General features: G+C 38.9%; 1 protein-coding gene across 3 annotated transcripts in view; it reads left to right on the top strand.

The window, feature by feature from the left end:
• LOC111924396 (putative acyl-CoA dehydrogenase 6) overlaps nucleotides 1-23,847 on the top strand; it is a 79,939-nt gene that overhangs the window by 11,928 nt on the left and 44,164 nt on the right. For all 3 annotated transcript variants that reach the window (XM_086857282.1, XM_086857264.1, XM_086857273.1), the window contains exon 2: nucleotides 1,063-1,183. In XM_086857282.1, coding sequence (XP_086713408.1) covers nucleotides 1,063-1,183 — 121 coding nt within the window. The remainder of the gene's footprint in view (nucleotides 1-1,062; nucleotides 1,184-23,847) is intronic.

Here is a 23,847-nt window from a genome sequence, read left to right as displayed (position 1 = left end):
AAGCTAATTAAAATAAATAGATGGGCCTTTATAAAATTAAAGGTAGATAGAGAGTCCTTGCTAAAATTAGAGGCTAATCATTGGCTAATAACTAATTGTCTGTCAACGTTATGCTTGTTCAGCTGGGTTTATAATGAGAAACAAAGAATCTGGTAAGGAACTTCAAGAACATAAGACAATTGCAAATAAGAAACTCATTGAAGACATGAAACTAGGAGCCCAGCCAAGGGTCCATTTGTCACTTTGCATTGAAAAGGTAGAAAGGTCAGAATGAGGAAGAGCCATATCCCTTCCTCCCTGACCCCTACTCATAAAAGGACCACCAACTCATTTTAAAGAACAAACTACACATGCTTAATTTTTTTTTTTTTTAATTATCATATGAAGTGGAAAGTGGGTGGCAACTGGGTTATGAATATGTATTTGTATTCAATACTTCTGTAAATAAAAAGCCTGTATTCACCTGTATTTAGGGCTGTATGTATTAACGGGTGACCCAACATACCAGCCCAGTGCTGCTAATAAAGATATACTCTGTAACCCTGAAATGGTTAAAGAGTCTTTGTCCATCTCGGTTGGATATTGATACTAGATCACATCCATATTTTGGTAATCAAAATGAATCTCTTCTGCTTGACTTTCTTGGTACTGTGTATGGTCAAGGACAGATCAACTTTTTTGCCAAGGTTCTTTGGAGGATAATCCAGATTTCACTTCCTGTCACTTTCTGGAAACTGTACCCAAAAAGGTAACTAATAAAGGGAGAAATAGCCATTTTCATAGACCTAGGAGAGGCTTAAATTAGCCCTGATGGCCTGTTCTTGTGGTAATTGCTAAAAGAATTATTTACATTTGCCCTATTACATTTGTTGTAATAGTTGTGGGTGAGTGGAGAATAAGGATTTCCAACAGGAGGTAAGAAAATGAGCGGGCTTTCAAATTTTTTCCCTGTATATTGTTCTTTCTTTTTCTTCTTGAATTACAGTTTTTAGGTGAAAGTAGTCAAAGGTTTTTCTGTAGGATGCCTGTTTATAACTTTTATGATTTGTTTTCCAAATCTAGATCATTGACAAGGAGATTAATCCCTTTGTGGACAAGTGGGAAGAAGAAGGACAGTTCCCAGCACATAAAGTGTTTAAAATCCTAGGAGAGGCTGGATTCCTTGGTGTGGACAAGCCAACAGGTAGGCAAGTGTATAACACCTGACTATTGATAGTGATAGACTCAATACATTAATTCACTTTTGCCCCAGGTCAAAGCGTGGGTTGAAATTCAGTGGAAAGTTTACTTATATTCCTCATACACATTCTCTGTGTGGAGAACTGATTTGGGGCACTAACTGGTTACAAACGCTGCAAATACACAAAATAACATTGTTGAGTACTGAAGTTGATTTTCTTCTACTGTATGACTGTTATTTTAAAATTAGGGAAATTAACATCACTTCAATTTTCAACAAAAAATCTGAATAATAACTTTTCTTCTGGATTCAGATACATATGAAATAATCCAGATCTTCATTAAAGAGACCACAATTTGTAGATATTGGAAGTGTTTTAAGATTTTGCTTATTATACTTTCTGAACATGCAACCTCTCCATCATTTCAAAGGATGAAGATAGTGTGACCTTTAGGCCGTTATCCCCTAGATTGTCTTTAAAATGCACTATTCCAGCCCATAGAAGTCTGAACAGAACAGGAAGCTGATGACACATAGAGCAGGTTTTTGCATGTATGTTTATACATGTAGGTGACACAAAAAGTACAGAGGAATAGGAAGCATTTCTACTCATCAGCTAGGATACATGTTCTGCTATCTTTTCTGTTTATATGTGATATAATAGATACTTGCTTTCTTTTCAAATGCTACTCATACCTGTTCAAGTCAGAATGCTCAGTGATTTTTTTTTACCCCAATTTTCCTATATTCAGAGCAGCCTGAAGTGATAGTGTTTGAACAGTTAACTGCAGATAATTTTCTGTATGGAGCAGGTTACACAACCTTAGCTATGCCACACCATATCATGATGTTGCTAAAGCAGAGGGTTCTGTGCAACAAATTATGGCTTGTTATCACTTAATTTAAAAGGAAAATTTCCCTTGTGAAATGAACTCATATTTTTATATTACAGTGTAAAAGTCTGTCCCACAGCTTCTCAGCTGTTAGATCTCAGAGAACTGTTGGACTGTGATTGTCTGACAAATCCAATTAGCTTTGAGCTGGTATTTCTTTACAGAAATGCTGACAGTTCAAGATTATGCTTAAGATCTATTTAGAGGACAAATAGGATTACTGGGGGAGAGAGAAAACCACTTCTACTTTCTGCTATAATAGTTTGATAGGCAGATTTGGATTGTGTCTCAGTGGGTCTCCTTTGCATTGCTGATATTCATGTTGGCTGTAATAAGGGTGTAATAAGGTGTAAAAAGGGTGCATCACACGGCTGGCAGATTTCAGTTCTGCCATTATATAGTCCTCTCAGGGCATGCAGAGGCTTCAGCTGGGATAAGGAACCTCAGTGCTGAAGGTATTGCACATAATTTTATGCACATAAAACAATACAGAGGTGGGAACTTTGTATAATCACAAAATAGCTGGACAGAAAATAACTGGAGTGAAATCTACTGAAGAAGGGACTCGTGGAGGTAAAGGTGGCACAGAAGGTTGCATGTGCTGATTACATTGGTCATACTCATGTTTATGACTGTTTTAATTTCGGCTTTGATGTTTGTATCTAGCTGTTAATGTAGCTTATTTGACCTCTGCAGTTACATTTTATGAAAGGTATAAAAATTTGATAAAATCCTCAGCAAATCCTCAGCTGTGGTCCATCTCAGCTCAATATTGTTGGGGACAGAAGGTGCACCATCTCCTTGGAAGATGCTGTCTTTGCAGCATTTTGTTGTGCAACAGAATGTCACCAGATCCAGCTTTGTTCTGTAATGGTGTAATGCCACCACATCCTGAAAGTCCTGAAACTTTCTCCTGATGGTAAGTCAAAGTAAAGTGTGCAACAGCACAGTCTCAACTTCACAACTTTGGCAAAGCCTGAAATTCTGTCTTCTATGCTTCTACAAAGTGCTTAGGCTTGCTGTATGATTAGTGCATCCTGTAAGATAAAATTAAAAGATCCACCTTTTATAATCTGCTCAGCCACTTCTGTTATTTATTTGCTGTTTGCACAGGATGAGAAGCCTTGTGAGATTTGAAGATACCAAGAGCAGCCAGGAGCTTTGGAGGGGTGTTGCAGGAGGTCTGAAGAAGGGAGGTTTAAATTGATTTGAGGAGAGAAATTGCAATGCAGAGCACTTGTGAGTTAACAGTCTGCCCTACTTTCTCTTCCACAAACCAAAATTATCATGTTGTATCAAGATCACAAGACATTTTCTTTAAAGAACACTGATTTTTTAAAAGTTAATTCAGTTTAATAATAGTTGCAATTTTGAAATACAATTTTAATGAATTTGTTTTCCAAGATCATTCTGTCAAGTATGGAGGGTTTTTTCCCTGCAGAAATAATTTTGAAGCTTTCTGATTGGGCAGAAATGGGTCACAAACTCATTTTGCTTAGATAGAAGGAAACATCTGTTGGATTTCAGAATTGTTGAAAGTGGACTTTTTCCTAAATAAACACTATTCCCTTTATGAACAATGAGCTGCTTAATGGGAGTCAGATTTTTAAAAGAACGTGCCTTACATGTGTCCCTTATCACTGGAAACGTTCTCTGTGTGGAGAACTGATTTGGGGCACTATTTGTATTGCAAAGCCTCCATCAATTCCCACTGTATGCAGTTGTGGGCTACAAACTTGACAAAGCTTTTCCTGTATATTTTTTCACAGTTGTTTATACAGTAGTTGGTTCCAGTGAATATTGGCTGTAGTTCAGGATGTTCAATGGAGGTCATGTAAACACTGTGGGCAAAGCTCAGACATGCACCCATAATTGGAGAATTTTTAAGATCATCAGTAGATTTAACTTACTGTCTGGTCAATTCTCTGACAGAGAAAGAGTCTTTGAACCATTTCTCTGCTCTGGTATTCTCTACATGGCTCAAAAAAAGTGCATATGTTAGTTTTCCTTAGGAAAAAGCTTGTGTTCTGCTACGTTGCAAGATTCTTCCTACTAGTAAAATCCATGGTGAAAAGTGAACATAATTTATGCATAAGAAGTGTCTTTTTGCTCTATGCAAAATATTTTTTATTTTTTCAATGTTTTACTGAATTACTTCATTCAGGATTTAGAAGAAAAAACAACATCCCTATATACTTATTATTCTTCATTTATGTTTACCATGTATTTCTCCATAAATTATAAAATTCTGAGTTACTGAGATACTTCCAATCCCAAAACTAGGTGCAGAAAATATTAGGGCAGGCAACAGAAATATTTAACCAGTCTTGGTAGTTTGCCATTGTCTGTTTTGCTAAGGGAAGTGGGCAAGACATATCCTTTGAATTGTTTTATGTGCAGATTAGATGAGATACTGGATTAGAAGTTGAGAGTTATATGCGGTTATTTGTGATCTTAGGGTTTATGAATCAAAGCCTTGGCTGTTGCTAAATTTTAGGATGTGTTGCCAAAAATGCTGGCTCAAAATGTACTGTGTGCCTGCGTATGCCAATGCATGATTAAAAGTTGTTTTATCAGGTGATATAAAAGCACAGGAATCCTGTAAAGGATGGGAGAGAAGGGTTTGTGGGAGGGAAGAGTCTGCTCTCCTGCATATTCACATGGCATCACTGTGAAATATGAGTGATAACAATGCCTGCTCTGAGTATTTCGTTAGTGTTTACACTGGCAGTGCTGTAGGAATATTTAGTAGAATGCGTTAGCATCTAGAAATAATCATGACAAGTTGGTCCAAATAGTAGCCTTCATTTATTACTGTCAGACACTTAGCAGTGAACTTAGAAAATATGTTCTTATATATTTCAGGAAAATTATGTAACCGTGCTATGATTTGCACATGGATGGGATAGTGTAGTTCTACACTATCTGTCCCCTTCCCCTACTGCTGGGACAAATGTCAGATTTGGGACTGGAGAAAGGAATAATCAGTACCTTCTTGTCACTTCAGACAGGGAAGCATCTATAAAACAAAAATAACATTTCAGGTGATTGATTGCACTGCAGCTGGAAAATGACACATTTCCATCAGAAAGCCTGTTTATTACAAGTGTCTCTGTGTTGAATGTGAGGAGGGAATACAGATGTGTACAATCCTCTAAGGTTAATTCTGTTGTTTTCTTCACAAGTATACATTTCTCTGGTAAAACGAGACCTTATGAGAGTTTGGGCATGGAGAGTCACTTGGAAAGAGTGTATGGGGTTATTTTTTTCCCTTCCTGTTACACTAAGCCTTGTTATTATATAAAATGAGCATAGAAGGACCTGGGAGGAGGAATAACTTGAAAGGGATTTACTAGTTCAGGTGAAATAGTTTTGGTGGTATCTAAGAAAGTAAATGGAAGATGTTCAGGTATTTCTGTGGATAGAACTAGGAGGGATATATTTGTCAGAAGTGAATTAATTTGCCCCAAGCCATTTCTGTGTGGCTGTAGTGGACCAGCTGCAGTGTTTGTTCTTCATTTAGTAGATTTAAGTATAGTCAGCTGAGTTAACGGCTTCATCTTTTCCCCATCTACAAAAGAGTGCAATAATAGTTAATAAATAATTGTTGCACTCTAAAGGTTTGCAAGAGAAGCCTTTGGGCCATGTTTTCATACACTAATGAACCGATACATCAGCACTCTCAAGTGTTTACCAGCTATAATTTATACCCATTTTGCAATCAAGAAATAATTTTGATAGGCCTCCAAAAAACAGTAGACCAAATCAGTCACTGTTTTATTTGAATCAATTTGATGACAAAATTTGTGATGTGCAGCAGGGGTTTGGAGACCTTGATCAGATAAGTATAAGAAATTTCAGGTGCTTATTGGACCTTCTGGTTTGGTGGATTGGACTGAAATCTCAGGAAAACAGGGTTTTGTGTGTCTGTGTACACCTGAGTACTGTGTAGATAAGACTTTTTTCCCCTCCTCCACTGTTTTGAAATGCTGACTATTCAAGTCCCATCTAGTATCTTGCAAGTGCATGATGAAATTCAGTTGAAAATGGTAAGGGGGGACAGTTTGTTTGCTAGATTTTACAGGTATTTCATCAGGTATTTCTGATCAGTCATGGAAATGAGCGCTTGAGTTCATTTTTGGTTTTTTCCTCAACTGTGTGCATGACTTGGGAAATGGTTGTGCTTCTTTTCTTCATGGCTGGTTGGGAAATACAGTGGTACCTCTGGGAATAGCTTGTTCAGCTATCAATAGCAGCCAGCAGAGAACTGACTTACTGAAGGACACCCAGTCTTTGCAGAAGAGATAATCTTCCTTTAAATGTGTTGCTGATAGAGGGATCAGATTAGTTTCTGGGATTTTGTTTTTATGCTCCAGATAAGGCAAATCCTCACACTTGTGGCTTGTAATGCAGAAGACAGCAGTACTTCCTGCAGTTCAGGTGTGCTAATAACAATATGTTAGGGGTCAGACTCAGGAACTTCTGAAATGTGGTATGTGTACAGATAATTATCAGCTATGTCAAAATTATATTGAGAAGGCAATTTAAAATGTCTCTTTCCTGGAGAACATTAGAAGCATCAAACTGGGAGCAAATACTCACTTATGTATGTACAATTAATGATTGAGCTCTTGAGACACATTTCTCTCACAGCAGACCTGCCATGCCTAATTCACTTCTGTGTATCACAGGCTTTGCATGAGGCGTCAGACCCACGTGGTGTCTTGAATCTAACTAGAAGCACTGAGAATCTTTTTGCAGAGGTGAGAGTGTTAACAAGCAGCTGTCACTGTTCTGTCCCTGTTCTGCACCTGTTCTACTCTGAGTTGTGCAGGAGAGTCTGTCCTGTATTATGCTTGACTTTCCTCCAATTTTGTAGGAAATTGTTAGGTTTGAGGATTTTCAAATCCTAAAAATCAGATGTTCTTGATTTTATAATTGTGAATAAGAGAAGAATGCACACTTGTTGAATATACTAAATACATAAATATATATAAATACATATATATATATAAAACACATATATTAAACACATAAAAACATATCAATGCACACAGTTGAATATATTAAAGAAATATGAAATAATAAAACTGAATAATAATATAACCTGAAAAGAATTTAGGGATTGAGACATTATCAAGACATACTGTTCAGGAAGTTTTTGTTGGAGGAGTCTTGTTTATTCTTTGCTTCTGTAGATCAAATAGCAAGACCGTCTCTTGACAAAGCTTGGCCAATGGCTGAGCTTCTACTAAAATAACCTGGGTATTACAAATCTCTCTAATTTACACTTAACTGTCCTTTCCCAGTCTCAAGATTCTTGATGTCAGTACATAAACAGCGTAATTTAAAAGCTTTTTGAAAGTGTAAATGCACCTCTTACACTTATATGTCAATACACTAATTGTGGTAAGTTTGGGAAAATGTCTGTGAATTTGTGTAGGATTGATTCAGTTTTACCCACTCACTTATGCATTATGAATTGCAGGATGTGAAGGTTGATTTCTCCCATGGGACTGAAATGGGGAAGAATATTTTTAAACAATCACTTTGATGTTGACATGGAAAATCTCTGAAAAGCTGTTGACTTGTCAACACTTGCAGATCCCATTTTACAAATTTTGAACATCTTTCTTGAAGAGATTCTAAAAGATTGCAGTAAAAGTTTGTTGTTCCTAGTTGTGTTCCTAGGTAAATTGGAGTCCAGGCAGTGCAAGCCCAGACATGTGTAGCCAAATGAGAAGAAATTAAAGGGAAAAAAAACCCAAACAAAACCAGACAAGAAATGTATTTAGCTTTGGTTCTCCCTCTAACAGTTCTAATCCCTTGTGACACAGTTGATGCAAAATCTTATGCATTGCTATTAATCTAATCCCTGTGGTTCTTGCATAAGGCCTTAGTCACTCCAGCATCTGTAAGGAAGTTCAGAGGTCCCTGTAACAAAAAGAGTGCCTTTTTAAACAGCTGGAAAACAGGTCATGTACCTGCCCATGGCAAGAGATTTGGGACTAGATGATCTTTATGGTGTCTTCCAGCCCAAACCATTCTATAATTCTGCAGAAAGGAGGACAGGGAAAGGCAGGGATCCAGTATTTGTGAATCTGTGTGTGACAGGCAACTTGCTTACAGGAGTGTAATTAGTGCACTCAACACTCAGTAGCTTCGTATGCTATACTGTAACAAAAAGATGTCAGGGGAAGGATAGTAACATAAGGAATTCAGTTCCTTGGGCTTATTATTTAAATAAGGTTAGAGCTAGCCATTTACAGTTTTCTTATTTGATGGATTGGAACAAGTGAGTTTGTAGGCAGAGATGAAGAGAACTGAAATGTGTGTTTTAATCACGCTGTATTGTGGGGAATAGGTGTCATCATTTCACAACAAACCTGAAAGTTATCTATACCTCGTTATTTCTCATGAGACTTGCTTTTAGGTCTACTATGAATTAATTTTGTACTCCCATTTAATATTCATATGCACATCAGAGAGTGCATGGTGTCTTCTACTAAGTGAAGAAGGAAGTGAGTTAATTGGTTTTATTCCAAAGTACTTCTAAAGTCTATTAAACTGGTCTGAGCAGTATTTGGATCCTACACTCTGGTTTGTTGGCACAACCCTGTTGAACATCTTTTGTAGGGTTTGTCTGAATAATGCACTGCATTGTAGACTTGAGATACAAAAAATAAATCCATGTACCCTCAGCTGATTATTAAATAAAATTTTAAAAATAGTGATTTTGAAGTGCTGATACATTTGAGACAGGATGAAGGATGTTTTAAAATTTCAAAACTTGTTCTTCAGTCTGGATGATCTGACCAGTGCAAGACAAGTACTTGGCTCATTTGTGGGGAGCCAAATGGGTATTTGGGGCCATCATAACTTGAATTGCATTATATTATAAAATGTACTTTGCAACTCTGAGGGAAATGTAAATTTCCAAGTTCCCTGAATCAGAGGCTCAGGTGCATGTAATCATTCTTTTCAGATGTAATATATATGTATATATTTCCATATATATGGAAAAGTAATATTCTCTTCTGTGTAGTACTTTGTAGTGATAAGCATGGTTGTATACACATTGTACATTTTTGCATATATTGCATTAAAGTAGATCTTATTTTATACATAATTTGTATATATATAGAGAGAGAATGCATTTTTGATTCTTTTCTTTCTATTAAATTATAAAATCATAGAATACCAGTTGGAAGGGACCAAGTCAAGGATCATCTGTTTCAATCTTTCTTGGCAAAAACATGGGCTAGACAAGAAAGCTCAGCTCTCTGTCCATCTGAATCTTAAAAGTGTCGAGCACTGGAGAATTCTCCACTTCTCTGGTGAGACTGTTCTAATAGCTGATTGTCCTCATGTGAAAGCTTTTTTTCACTTTTGTGTATAATCAGAATCTCCCCAGAAGTACCTTGTACCCATTACCACTCATCTCCTTCTCATGATTTCTTGTAGAAAGAGAGTCTCCATATTTGATCATCTTTGTGGCTTTTCTCTGAACCCTCTCCAGCCTGTCCACATCTGTTTTGTGTAGCAGGAACCAAAACTGAGCACAGTATTCCAGGCATGGCCTGATGAGTGCTGAGTGAGTTGGGATAATGAGTTCATTATCTTTGCTGGTGTTGGCTGTGCAGCCCAGCACCCTGCTGATTTTCTGTGCTGCACCAGGACACCTCACTCTCACTGAACTTGTCCACTAGGACCCACAGGACTCTTCCCACAAGTCTGTTCCCCAACCAGGTAAATCCCAGTCCTGCTTAGCTAAGATGTACTGCAGATTAGCATCAACATGCTGGAAGTTCAGTGTGGTTCAAAGCCTTAATTGGTTTTGTTTTCCTGCTCTCCTACATGTTTTAAAAGAATGGAAGAGCATCTTTTAAGTGAAAACACACACAGCACTCAGGGCAAACTGGATTGATAGGCACAGGGAATGGGTGCACAATGCAGCGTGAAAACAAGGAATGGGAAAGTAGCAAAACCCTGTGAAACAGGGCTCTGTGAAACAGTTATCAGTCTTTAAGGGTGGAAAGAGCTCTGAGCAGGACTGGTGGGTTGGATGTGCTGGGCAGAGTTTGTGGCAGTCTTGCTTCTGCAGTGTGGTGCCAGTGAAACTGGAATAGCTGTTTTGTTATTTTGCAGCTGAGCCTGTTGATAGAAACATTGGGAGGAGAGGTGTCAGAAGTTTACTGGGGCAGAGGTTAGGGACCTGGCACAGGATTTGGGAGGAAATGGGAAAGCTGCAAAACAGGGTAAAAATCTGTTTAACACTTGTATTACAGGTGTGTTTGGTTTTGTACTGTCATTTCAAAGTCGTGATCATCTGGAGGAAATACAGATTCACTCTGTTTGCAGAGAAAAAGAAAATAGGACAAGTGTGTGTCAGTTAAAAAAAAAAAGTGAAAAAGAAGTTGAAATACAACTTTATTTTTTAAAATTATTTTCCTTCCATCCACTCAAGAAAGCCTTTAAATACCTTAATCTTTTAAGGTTTTTTCAGTAACATAAAGAGACTGGAGCCTTTTTTTGAATGCAGAGACTTGTGAAAAGTATCTGTTTAAGAATTTGAAGTGAGAGATTAAGTGATAAGGGGAGTGTTCCTGCAATCACCAGAATTGTATGTACACTGAAATTTAATTTAATTTTTCGGTTTTACAGAAAAAATTTTGAAGTAAGACCTCAGTGTTGGGGGTTTTCTGTTTCCCCCCCCCCCCTTTGTTTTGTTTCTTAAGCAGAGGCTTAATGGGAGACCATTTGTGATAAACAAAGTACTTTGTGCAGGACTTGCAGTGTATTTCCCGAAGAATGTGTCTGTTCTCTTTGTACCCCTCCTGGGTGGCCTAGAATAGCTGATTTCTGTTATCTCTAGAGCAGCAGCTATAGTTCTCCATAAGGCTACAAACCCTCTCTGTGGTCTTGCCTGCCCTGGGAGGTACCTTCAGTGCTGGGTAGCAGGAGCCAGGAATGTGGCATCACTCTGGAAGAGGCAGGAACTTCTTGTGTGGGACCTTTGGAACACCATGACCTGTGCACGGGCACTTCCCTTGAGCCTGTGAACTGGTAGAAAACAGGCACTTTCCCAGAACCAAAACCACTTGCAAATCAGCTTCACTTGAACACCTGAAAGGGGGAACAAAGATGGAACTAATGAAAAATTTCCTTGAATGTGTATCGCAAGGGAAGGTATTTGAGTTTCTCGTGGCATCATTGAATGCTTTAATACTCTTTGAAGGTGACTTAAGTCAGCATTTCTTCTGTTTCCTATACTGTGCGTCAGAGGAAATGAATGGGGCTGTTCTCACCCTTACTTTATTAGTCAAGAACAGGGGTCTCTCAACAGGGCAGAAGATCACTGAGTAATAAGCCTTCTGAAAGGAATTATTTTTATTTTTTTTTACATTATGTATAATCTGTGAGACTCATTCCACAGAAATCACAAGGAGCAAAGTTTAACAGGAAGCCAGAGGCTGTAAAATAAATGTACAGATGGTGGCATCATCCACAGTTACTACAGGGTAATTATATTTCTGATCATCAGCTGCTCACTTAGCAGGTGAACACACCCTTTCACAGCTTCTTGTACTCTGTGGCCTCACCAATTCCCCCCTGAACAGCACATCTAGTACTGCGCTGTGTGCTGGAGCCTAAGCTTGGCAAAAACATTCAGAATACATATTTTGACTTGTTCAGGATCCTTCCCCAGCCCAAGCAAGGAAACCTTTAATCAGTCACACAGCCATAAAGTTTGGAGAAGACCTCTTAGATCATCAAGTCCAGCCATTAACCCAGCACTGCCAAGTTAATTTTTGCACTTTTCTCCATCTTTGTATGTTGGAATGGTTGTGAAAATGGTTTTTTACAAGTCATTACTCTCCATATTTATTTTCTAAATCTTACCAGTTGTTTTCAGCCACCTCTATCTCCTTGTGTTTCCCACTGAGCCTCATCTCTTTCTTCTTGCTTTTTTTCCCTTTTGAGAGGGTTCTGGTGGGTCCTTGTGTAACTTCCCTAACAACTTCTATTTGCTGCTGCTTCTAACTGACTTTGGAAGGACTGAAGGTAATAAAAATATTTTCCAAAACAGTAACAAACATTTGGGTTTTAGGAGGGGGAATTATCTTTTATGATCAGATATTTTTGGTATTGCTAAAGACCTCAGGGTCCTGAGACTGATAATACTGAGGCTTTTTTAATCAGCATAAATCACCAGCTGTGGATTTATTCTAAAAAGTCAATGTCATTTAAGAGAAATTTAGACAGACAGACTTTGCATTGTGTAGGAAGCTTATGAAAGACTAAACTGGATTTTTTTCCTCAAGCTAGTAACACAGTGTTTCCTTTACCTGGTCTTTTGTTTGTTTTTGTTCAATAATCTTTTTGTTCAATATCTTTTGGAAGATAAATAGATTATCTTACTAATTCAGAATTTTAATAGGGTTTTGCTTTCCAAGTTTCTCTCCTCATGGCTGAGCAGTCCAGGCTGAATCATCTGGTATCATGGAATTCCATGTTTGCAGACCAAACCAAAAGGCCTCTGAATCCATTTATCTGACTTTTTGGGCTTTGATTGTTTGCTTGTTTTAGAATACTGACGGGGGCTTCCTTCCTCCCCCCCTTTTTTTTGTTTTTTTCCCAAGAGAGATAGCATGGGAGCAATTTTCTCTTCTGTAGCTGGTGTAAAGGAGCTGTTAGTTGAGTTTGTCACTCAAAGCTGGTCAGGAAATTCTTTCCAGTGTGTCCAGATGCTTCCTGTGCACAAGGCTGCTGTCATACTTGGCACATGATAAAAAAAAAAAAAAAAATCAAAAAAAAAAGTCATCACACTGAGGCTGCTTTTTATTTTGCTTTTAACCAGGTCCTTTGGCACCATGGAGGGAGGGCAGTTTTGCTGGTTGGACTCTGTGGTTGGGCTTGTTTGGAAGAACAGAAAGGAGCCATGTAAAATATTTATTTATTTATTTTATTTTTAAAGCCTTACACTAATTCATTTTCTGCACATATCAGGTTCTGCATTGTTAAAAAAATAAAAAAGTTTTTTTTTTTTTAAATACTTCTAGCAGTGCTGCATTTCAGAAGAGGAGGTTTCGGCATCTTTGCATTCTGGGGGTATTAGAGCAGATCCTGATGCATCCTGTGACCTCTTTGTGTATTATATTATTTTTTTACATGCTTTTACATGGGAAAAGTTGTGTAAGCTGTACATTCTGGTTGTTCCTGTAAAACTTGTGGGCTGCTGGACCTATAAAGGAAACAACTACCTTTGGACAGGTCTCACCTGCACTCCCTGGCCCAGATAAACTTGATTCTCTCAGGAATGAAGTTTCCTACGTTTTCTCCTTATGTCCTTACAACACAATGTTGGGAATCCCATCCTCTGTCTTTGCCCAGGTTGAAACTGTGTGTCATCAGACCCCACTGCCCCAGAGGAGGATGTGGAAAGAGGAGAATACAAGAGGAAACAACACCAGGAGGAAAATTCTTTACATACAACTCATTTTGACAGGAAATGTTGTGCTCCTACTGGCAGAATTTTATAACTATTTTCATGATACCAATTTTACTTTATTCCAAATTTGCATTTATTTCTTGCTACTGAGAATCCAGTTCATTCTCTCTGAGAAGATAGGTGAGTATTTTGGTCCTTGAAAAGTTTGCTTCCTCATCTTCAGAGTTACCAGCAGATCTTTAATGCATATGAAAGATACTGTAAGTTCTGCTGGATGGTACATTCAAAACTGAAGGAATCCTCAGTTTTGGAAGTACCCACTGAACATGATTCTTCAAGAACTGGCCTGTAAAGTCACTGCATTGTGTAACCCATAAGTATCTCCAAGGATTTCAGAGTATTATCTCTTTGAGATGGATCAGAATCTGGCCACTGCACCGATTCTGTGGTGCTGCCTTGATAAATTAGGGAAGGGAGGAGAAAATACCTATTTTATGATAGGAAAACTGGAAAAACAATGAAAGATAGTGAATTGGACTTTCTCAAAAGGTATTTTTCAAGCAGTTTAGTTAGGGGTCTGAAACATAAAACATGTAAATTCAGAGGATTAGAAAAATCTTCCGACTTTGATCTTGCAAAAGGTTTAACAGGTTTTAATTGCTCCCAGGTTTCACACAATAGACTTTGAAACAATCTAAGATGCAAAAACTAAAATGACAAGTTTAAAGGAGATTTTTACCATTGCAGCAACCACTATCTAGAGCTGTAGCACAGTGTTGTTTCTGCAAGGAAAAATGCACAGCAAAGTGGGGAGGGTGGAGAGGGGGGACACATGCTATGTTGTACCTTGTGCCTGAATGATGGGCACTCAGGAGGCATCCTCAGCTCTTCTGTCATAGTTTCAAGCTGTCTGGGATTCATGCTGAGCTCTGTGGATAGGCTGTCCAGCATGGCTTTAGAAAGTATTTTGCCTGGATTTGGATAGATCTGTGTTTGTGGTGTGCACAGTCTTCCACTGGTGGGTTTAGTCAGGAGAAACTGAATGGAGAGTGGGTATGTGCACATGGCTGGGGCTTGAAGCTGTTCCCTCTCCTACCACTGCAGTGAGCACTGTAATCAGCTTGTCTGTGATGAAATGTGGAAAAAATCTCCAGCAGAGACTTTCAATGTCCTGATGAGAGATGAAGGAGCACATGTGAAGGGTGGTGATCTCTAACAGTGGCTACCATCATCTCCTTTGCCGTCATTTGAATGAAGACCCTGGTAGTTCTTGAAAGAAAAAATAGTTGATATTTTAACATAATTTTCCCTTTGTTTCACTATTTTATTTATTCAATGGGTAGTTGTGAGCTGTATTCTGTAAATGTCTCCACATGCTGTAGGATCTAATTTTCCATGTGGGAGTACAGAATAAACTTTAGAACACAAAAGATTACATGGAAAGGTGGCATTAATTATACAAAATTAGCATCAGAAGGCAGATTATTATACAGAACATTCTTTTTAACATTATGAAACAGCTTTTAATTTAATGTGAAGTTTGAGCAGACAACACTCAAAAATAACCACAAAGCTTTGGAGTTTAATTTCTTGTAAGGGAGTATCTTTAAAGGTAATCGTTGAAGCATACTAAGTACGTTTGGGGGAAAAGAAAATTTAAATACAAGTTCTGCTGAATAATAATAAAAGGATTAATTGAAATAATTAATTTCTGGTCATAACAGAGCTTGGTGAAAAGAGGTGAAATGGAGCAATACTGGAGTTCTTCTCTGAGTGCCAGATATCTATGAGCTGTAAAATATGAGAGCAGCCTTGCAGAGGAAAACACTGCAGTTGGGGGTACTTGTGGATGAAAAGTTTGACATGACCTGGCAAATGTACACTCATAGCCCAGAAAGCCAAAAGTATCCTGGGCTGCAGAGAAAGGAGTGTGGCCAGCAGGTCAAGGGAGGTGATTGTCCCCCTCTCCTCTGCCCTTGTGAGACCCCACCTGCAGCGCTGCATCCAGCTCTGGGGTCCTCAGCACAGGAAAGGTTTGAGCCTGTTGGAGTGAGTCCAGAGGAGGGACATAAAGATGATCAGAAGGACAGAGCACCTCTCCTATGAGGAGAGCCTTCTTGTTGCCATCTTCTCGTTGCCATCTTTTAGCACCTTAAGGGAGCTTGTAAGAAAGCTGGGGACAAGCTCTTTAGCAAGGCCTGTAGCAATAGTACAGGGATAATGGTTTCACAGCTAAAGAGGGTAGATTCAGATTAGATGCGAGGAAAACATCTTTTACAATCAAGGTGCTGAAGCTTTGGAACAGGTTGCTCAGAGAGGTGGTAGATGTCCCTTCCATGGAAACATTCAAGCTCAGGTTAGACAGAGGTCTGATCTTGCTGAAGGAGTTTATGCTCAGCACAGGAGGGGTTGAATTAGATGACATTTAAAGGTAAAGCCAAAACATGCTATGATTCTACATTGTTCATTTCACAGGCATGCAAATGTAAACAAAAAAAAGCTTGCAAAGAAAAGGAGTGTAATCTATTTGATGTCTTGCTTAAAAATAAATAAGAAAATTAGGCAGCAAGAGGAAAAAAATCATAACATGGGCACTGATTTGTCTGTGGCTAAACTTGCAAAATGTGACATAGTCAGTGATGAGGTAAGACTTGTGTTTTGCAATTATCCCTGGCTTTGGAGCTGTACAAGCCCTTACATGTTTCCTTTTTATCTCTAATTATGACAGCTTATTTTTGCAAAATTTGGTTTAAAAACCAAAAAAAACACCACCTGCTCCAAGAGCTACACTTACAGGGTTTATTACAGTGAGATGAAAACCCTGACATGGTCATAATTCTTTTTGCTTTTATCTGGAGGTCACCAGTATAACCAGGTCCATGATACTGACTGGATGATGGGTGCCCTGCTGGAGCCAGGCTTCACAGCTGGGAACTGAAATGCAGATATGGCAAAGTCTGGAGCAGAGCCAGGAAATGAACTCTAAATGTGTGAGTCTAGGTAGCTGGGGTGAATGTGTGAAACAGGAGATTCCTGATCAGGATGGTTTGTGCTTGCTCTCAGAAAATCCTGAGGGAGTTACTCTAGTCCACGACTTGAAAGATCCCAACAGATGAACCTTGTGGAGAAGTGTTTACCTCCAGCACCTCCCAACATCCCTGCTCAACTTTCAACCACCTTTCCCACTCTTGTCTGTGATGTTTTTGAGTCAAGGCTGTTTGTTTGGGTTTTTTTGTTGCTGTTGTTGTGAGAGTGGTAAATTTCAGGAAAAAAAGGAAATGTTTTAAAAACATAGAAAATGTTCTTGCTGTTCAGGTATCTGGCTGTGAAACCACTTGGCAGGGGTGGTTTATTTCAGCTGACTCTGGAAAATCTGAAGAATGCCACAAATGCATTTTTAATGGTCATCTGCAATTTTAACAAATTGCAACCAATCAGGGCATCATTTAGAGTGAAAAATAGCTCCATGATATGAAGTCATTCTAAAGCACAGGGCCAGATGAAAATATCCACATACAACATAGGCTTTGAACTCACTGTGTTTGTGAAGCTGATCAATGAAAAGCACAACCAAAACATTGCTCTTCTTTTTTTTTGTGTGTGTGAGATGTGTGTCATCTGCAAAGGATGAAACTGGAAGGATTACAGTCAAGATTGTTTTTAAATCTATCCTGTGTAAAAACCGTATGTCAACATGTATCTTCTTCTTGCAATGGTATTTTCAACACTCGGGCTGCTGGCAGAGACTTGGATAATTGAATATAGCATTCCTGTAGCTTGCCTGTGTCTTTTTAGCAGCTGTGGGGCAAACATCACCTTTCTTTAAATAACCTCTGTGCAATAAAATGGCTGAGTGCTGGTTACTGGGTTTTGGCTCTACTGAACATCAATGACAACTGGGGACATATTTGCAGTTTTATTTTTTTGAAAACAGCTCGTAATGGGAGAAAGGAAATGCTGTGATAAATATGCTTCCTCTTTGCTTGCCTCTGTAGAACATCTTTCCTTGTTGGTTTCTAATAAAGCCTTCAAGCTACCTGGAACCATGCAGCTGGATCAGTCAGTGTGCCTTAGGTGTGTCTGCTGCAGACCTGCCCTGTCTCCAGAATGATTACACTGTTGCAAGGCAGAGCAAGGGAATGATGAGACAGGTGGCAAGGGCTGCTTGCACTGATTTTAAAGGCAGCATCCTCACTGACTTTAATAGGGCCTGGATTAAAGGGCAGCAGCTGTCTAATGCAACCTCCGTGCAGCCACGGGCAGCTCCTTGAGCCACTCATGGAGTCACCCAGGGGATGGGAAGATATCACCATGCCCCCTTTCTTGTCCAGAACAGTTTTTAAAGGTTGGGCAGAGGGATACCTGTGATGAAATAACACCAATGCTACCTGGTCTGCAGCAGTGGTCTTTGGAAGTGGGGCAGGGGGAAAACTGAAAGCTGTTTTTATGAAGCTGTGATGTGGTCTGGGTTGGTTTTCTAAAAAAACTCTTACTTTATTAAGTACTCAGTTTCCTTTAATACTTTGGGATATTACAAAGATTTATTTGAGGTCCCAAAGATAACCAGTTCCTGAGTGTCTGAGAAAGTCCTTAATGGGTGAGAGAGACAAGAATGTGTGCCACCGAGAAAAGAAATGTGGTGCGAGCTGAAGCTGTCCACTCCCTTGGCCCAGCTGGGGCAGCCACATTTAGAGCTGCTTGCCTGGTACACCCCAGCCCTTTTCCTGGCTGCTGCCCGAGGGCCTGGAGTGGGGAGCTGGTCCTGAAAGCTTGAGCATGGAACAGGAGGAGCAGAGCACCTGGAGCTCAGACAGGATTGCCCTCTACATGATGGTAAAAAATACCACAATCTAATTATTTTTTGTTTGCTGGGTCACCAGGCAAAGTAGTGATCATCGCTGATGCCATAAATATTTATGGAAAAAAATTCCATTCCATCTTCCACTTTCACTGAGGTATTTACCCTCACTCTTTCTCTGTTTGTTGTCAGGTTACCCACCTGATTAATTTTTCCTCACTCTACACTTGTGGGCTAATGTAATGTTGCATATATTCAGGTATCTGTGACAAGAATTACTATGCTGTTTTTGCAAGAGTGCTTTTTTATATATATTTTGCATGCTGGTAATAGAGTGTTTCTGTTTGAGATGATACATTATTATTGTTGAGTGCATTTTTTTTTTTTTTTTTTTCTTTTGGATATATTATCAAAGCCTTCGCTGGTTTGGCTTTTCTAAGAAAATCTTTTTAAATCCATTTTCAGTAGCTCTGCTTTGCATATTCATGCATTTATACATATTTTACACAGCCTTAATATGTTGAAGAAAAATCAGGGGTCAAGCAGAAGCTCACAGATCCAATTAATGAGTTCTAGTAAATGCCCTTAAATCCTTTGTGCATTGGGAGTGGGGCACAGAGACACCTCTCCTGATGCTTATTTTCACTTATTCCTTCAATATTTAATTAGCATGGCTTAGTCACTGTAATTCTCAGTGAGTTTTTAAAAGATTTAATTTGAAACTAATTAGACCGATTCTCTGACTATTAATTACCCAGGCCTGCAGATGTAGGAATGGCAGGAGATTAGTCCATGTGAAAGACACTGGGTGTAGTTTTATATCAAGGCCGAATCTCAGGTGTGGCTGAACAGACTTAGGCAAATCTCTCCAGCTTTCTCTGTACCCCTTTTGTCCTTTGAAAGAGGGAAGAGGGGAGTGGCATAACAATCTCAATGTTGTGCTTGGCATTTGTCCTGCAAGGAGAAGCAGGTCAGCCCCAAGCAGGGGTGTTCAGTCATGTTGTCTGAAACATGAGTCAGAGCAGCAAGACATGTTGCTGGTGTGGATATGTGCATAGCATGTGTGTGTCTCATGGAACATATGTTTGTGTGTGCATTTGTGTGTTCTGACACATCTCAAGTCGGAAGGGACCCACAAGTATCATAAGGTTCAGCTCCCTGCCCCTCTCAGAACTATCTAAAACTATCTAAAATTTTGCCACATGGCAAAGAGCATCATCCAGAAATGTACTTTCCAGTCTTTAAAGTAATGAGTAATTTTTATTTTGCCGTAACTTTTAAGGGTGAAATAATTGTATTGGTTGTGGAACATCGTATTTTTCTGAGGCTCTTTCCTGGCTGGATTTACAGATATGGGAGTCTGTGCAGGAGATCTTGTTTTTCAGAGTTTCAGTGTCCTGAAGTAGACATACTGCTAGCTGGAGATGCTCATTTGTTAATCAGCATGTGAAATTTCAATGAAGCATTACAAACTCTTAAGTTTTCCATTCCTGCTTCTGGGCAGATGGGCATTACTGTAAGCTTGCAATAAATGTATCATACCGAAATTTGTAAACTTGCCAGTTTGATTGAAGTGAGGAAGCTTGCTCATGCTTTGTAACTCTTGTGGTTTTGTGTAAACATTTCTTAGGAAGTCTCAAGGTGTCGTAAGGAATATACACCTGAGTCTCTTTGTTACTTCAGTAAAGACACACAGGCTTAGATCTCACTCTTAGAAGAATAAAAAGGAAAATTATGCTTCTTTTTTTAAATTTTCCAAAACAATGCTGTCAATTTTCCCTGCTGGTACCTTGGTTCTCACCTGAGACTTTAGTCTTGCATCTTTCTGAGTGGCTGTAGGTGACTTGTTAGCAGTGGATTTGCAGGCATAGAAGCATTGCTGCGGTGTGCTGTGCAAATCCTGACCAGCTAATTGTTTTCCCACAGACCTGCAACCCTGCCAGGCAGCAAAAGATGTGCATGGCAGAGGAGAGAGCCTTTCTGAGAAACCACTGTGCAGCTGTGGGGTCTGGCCATGCAACGAAGTGGGAATTAGACTTTCCTGTCCATCGTTTGTTCAAATGGCAGCATGAGCCCCACTTCTGCCTTATTAAAGGCAGTACAGGAGTAACTGATAGGAAAACTCTAGCAAGATCTATTTCTGTGTGTTTACAACTGTTCCTGATGCAGTGGCCATAGGTATTCCAGACAAGCTGCTGCAGGTGCCCTGCATTTTGAGACCCTCAGCTGCTGTAAATCGCAGTCATGCACAGAGATTTTCAGTGTTCGTTCTTTGCGCTGACATCAAAAGTGTGCCTGCTTTCATGCTTGTCTCCCACCTCCCATTGCAGGAGGGAATGAAAGAGGCAGCTCTCTCTCCTGAAACACATGGGAGATGAAGTGTGTCCGTTTTTCATGAGAATGTTCATGAGGAGCTGCAGACTGAACAACTTGAGTCTGCAGTAGCAAGGGTGACTGCAGTTTCTGTCACCCTTCATGTCTGGATGACAGGAAGATGACTTACTTGGGTTAAAATTTGATCTCCTTGCACTTGGTTGCTTGAAATCCCAAGTAGCAATTGAGAATATTCTTAAGTAAGGTGTCTTTTAGTCTGTTATCTATATGTTAATAATTTTTAATGTTAATGCAGTATACATTAATGACTAGGAAAACTGTGGTTAAAACTTTTTAAAAACTTTTTTAAAAACTGTAGAAACAACAGAGCCCTTTTACTAGCACATACCATGTCTACTGGCAATAATAAAAAAAAATAAACTTAGATCCGTTTTTAATTTTTTAACTCACCTTAGTTTCCTATGATTTTTTTGTTTTTCCCAAATACAAAATACTGAAAAATTACCATTTTATATGCTGCTAGAGACAAATAATGTATTTTATCTAGTTTAATTTGGTCTGTGATCTTGATTTACTTTTTTTTAACCATCTGTTCATCTGCTAGAAAGACATTTTTGAGAGGTCTTCTTGTTTGACTGTTGGAATAACTTCACTGTGGTGCTGGACTGCTTCTGCCAGTAAAAGACCTCAGTTCAGTAAGCAGCACTGAACCATGTTCTGCTGTCAGGATTTTGCAGTTATCCTTTATGTTTGAGCAGAATTTGCTCCCGTTCTTTATTTTAGAAATATGTTTTATTTTTTCTCTTTGCTACAAGGCTGCTTTTCTTTCTGCATATGTTTACCACTTGTGTTGCAGAGGTCATCACTGTAATTACCAGTGAAAGCTCAAAACAGAGGGAATCAATCTTTTCTGTGTTTCAGGGAATTTTCATCTACAGCTCTAAGGACAAAAACTAAATTAACTGCATATTTTACTAATCTGAGAACAGATTTGGAATGGAAGCTATTAGCTGGGCATGTCTTGGCGTGAAAGTTTTTGGCAAACTAATGAGGTCAAGAAAGAAATTAAGAAAGCTCAAAGGATTGATCTGTAGGAACATTTTAAGAGCTCTCTTGTTGAGCCATGGAGTGATTAGAGTCATGTGATTGCAATGTGTCTGGCATAAACAAGCAAATGAGGACCTGTTTAGGACAGTGGACAAAAAGAAGAGAAATATAGGCTGAAAAACTACCAACAAGTGGAATTCAGAGATTATCACTTTTCACCAAAAGTTGGAAACCTTACTGGTGGAGACAAAGCAGTTGTATTGATGTGCAAGATATGCAGCTGGGACTTAGTCTTTGGGAACTTCTGTAGAGGCTCTTGGCTTTCTTTTTCATGTTCTCAAGTCTTTAATCATCATTAAGAGCATCTTTATAGATAAGACAGATATAAATGAACAGTGCAAGAGTATGAATAATGAAAAAAAATCAGGTTGGTATTGCTAATAGGCAGTTTGTCTTCAGAATCTCCATACATTTGTTCAGAAAAAGTGTTTATTAAACAATTTCATGCACATTTATAAGTTCTTGGTATATTAGCAAACAGGCAAAAAGACCATTTCTGTCTGCAAATTATTTGCTATACACATTTCAATCACATATTTATTTTATAAGAAAGTTTTGCTCTGTTTCTGTGTAAAATAAACTTGGTTTATGTCATCACTGAAAGTAGTGAAAAATGTTAAGTCATTTATCATGCTAATGAGAAAACAATCTCAACTGTAAAAAGAAAAAGATAAGTAAGAAAACCATCAGTCTTTAGTTTTCATGCTGCTCCCTCTAGACAGCTTGTTAAATCACATTGAAGTTAGAGAGTGTATGCTATGGAAAGACTTCTAAAGCAAATTTTGGGGAACAAACCACCAAAACTGGTGTGATTTTGTTCATGTCTTTTGTTCTTTTGTCATATAAAAGACCCAGACAGAGCATTAAACAGACAAATATGAAACTCCTATGTAGAGTTTGGATACAGGACAGGAGGTTTTTCATGCATCTAGTTTGGTTTTGCATTGTTCAGACCAGCCTTGTTGGGATTGGTGACACTTTTTAAAAAGTGTGAGGAGTGTCCATTAGAATTAGAAAAAAAGGAGTTTTAAAGTGGAAGCATACTTTCCTGCCACAAAGGCTCTTAAAAAGTTGGTGTAAATTTTACAAATTGATTTTATAAAGTATCCTTCTAATAATTTAAAGTGAGGACTCACTGTGTTGTGCAGGGAGATGGAAAAAACAGTCAAGTACACTGTGGTATAATTGAAAACAATCTGCCACTTTTTAGTACTGGTTATTTGGTAACTCTTCTGTTGCTTCAGGCAGTTGTGACTGTGTGGCTGAGGAATGGGGAAACAAACAGCAAGAGACAAATTATGCTTAGGCTGGGGTAACAGCAGAGCTGCTGGCAGCACCACAGTGTGATGGCCATGGCTGCTCCAGGGGTCAGAAATTCTTCTGCTGCTGATTTCTGCTTGCAGATGGGGCAGTGGTTCATACTTGGAGATAGTCTGGTATCTGCAAACCAGTCCTCACAGTGGGATAAGGAAAATGAGAGTCCCAGCTGGTCAAAGTCCCAAATCTTTAGCTTTATCTGGTTGGGGCTACTGTCTCTGTGGAGCTGTGAACCCTCACCTAGCTGTTAGTTGTCCTTACATTCCCATTTCCATGGAGGCCACTCTTATACCAGACGTGATTATGGGATGGCAATAAAAAACCTTAGTCTGTTAATGCTGAGTTCCTGTGAGCAGTGGAGCTGGGATATTTCTCCAGTCTCTACCTGTCTCCAAAGAAGCTTTTCCTTACTGTTTGCTTTTTCCAGGAGGAATCTCTAGTTAAAGCATGTACAAAGTTGGTTGTGAGGGTTGATATTTCCTTCCACCCCTTGCTTCATTGAATTAAGTTTAAAAATAAAATACTTTTATTCTTAAACTTCCTTCTCCTTTGTTTTTTGCAATGGTGAGCATCACTCTCTCCAGATGTCCACCTTCCTTTACATGCGCTTCCCTGAAATTGTTCCTCTATTGTGTTCCTCGTTAATTAATTATGCTATTCTCAGTTTCAGGGCTGTTGTTTTTTTTCTCCTTTGGCTTCTTCAAGACTCTGATGAAATCCCATAACTTGTGTATCAAGAGACTTACTCATTATACTAATGTTAATT

The sequence above is a fragment of the Cyanistes caeruleus genome, chromosome 1 (assembly GCF_971803275.1).
Source record: "Cyanistes caeruleus chromosome 1, bCyaCae1.hap1.1, whole genome shotgun sequence".
In the NCBI taxonomy this organism is placed as follows: Eukaryota; Metazoa; Chordata; class Aves; order Passeriformes; family Paridae; genus Cyanistes; species Cyanistes caeruleus.
Note: the sequence above shows the minus strand (reverse complement) of the source record. Positions and strands in the feature narration are given on the sequence as shown.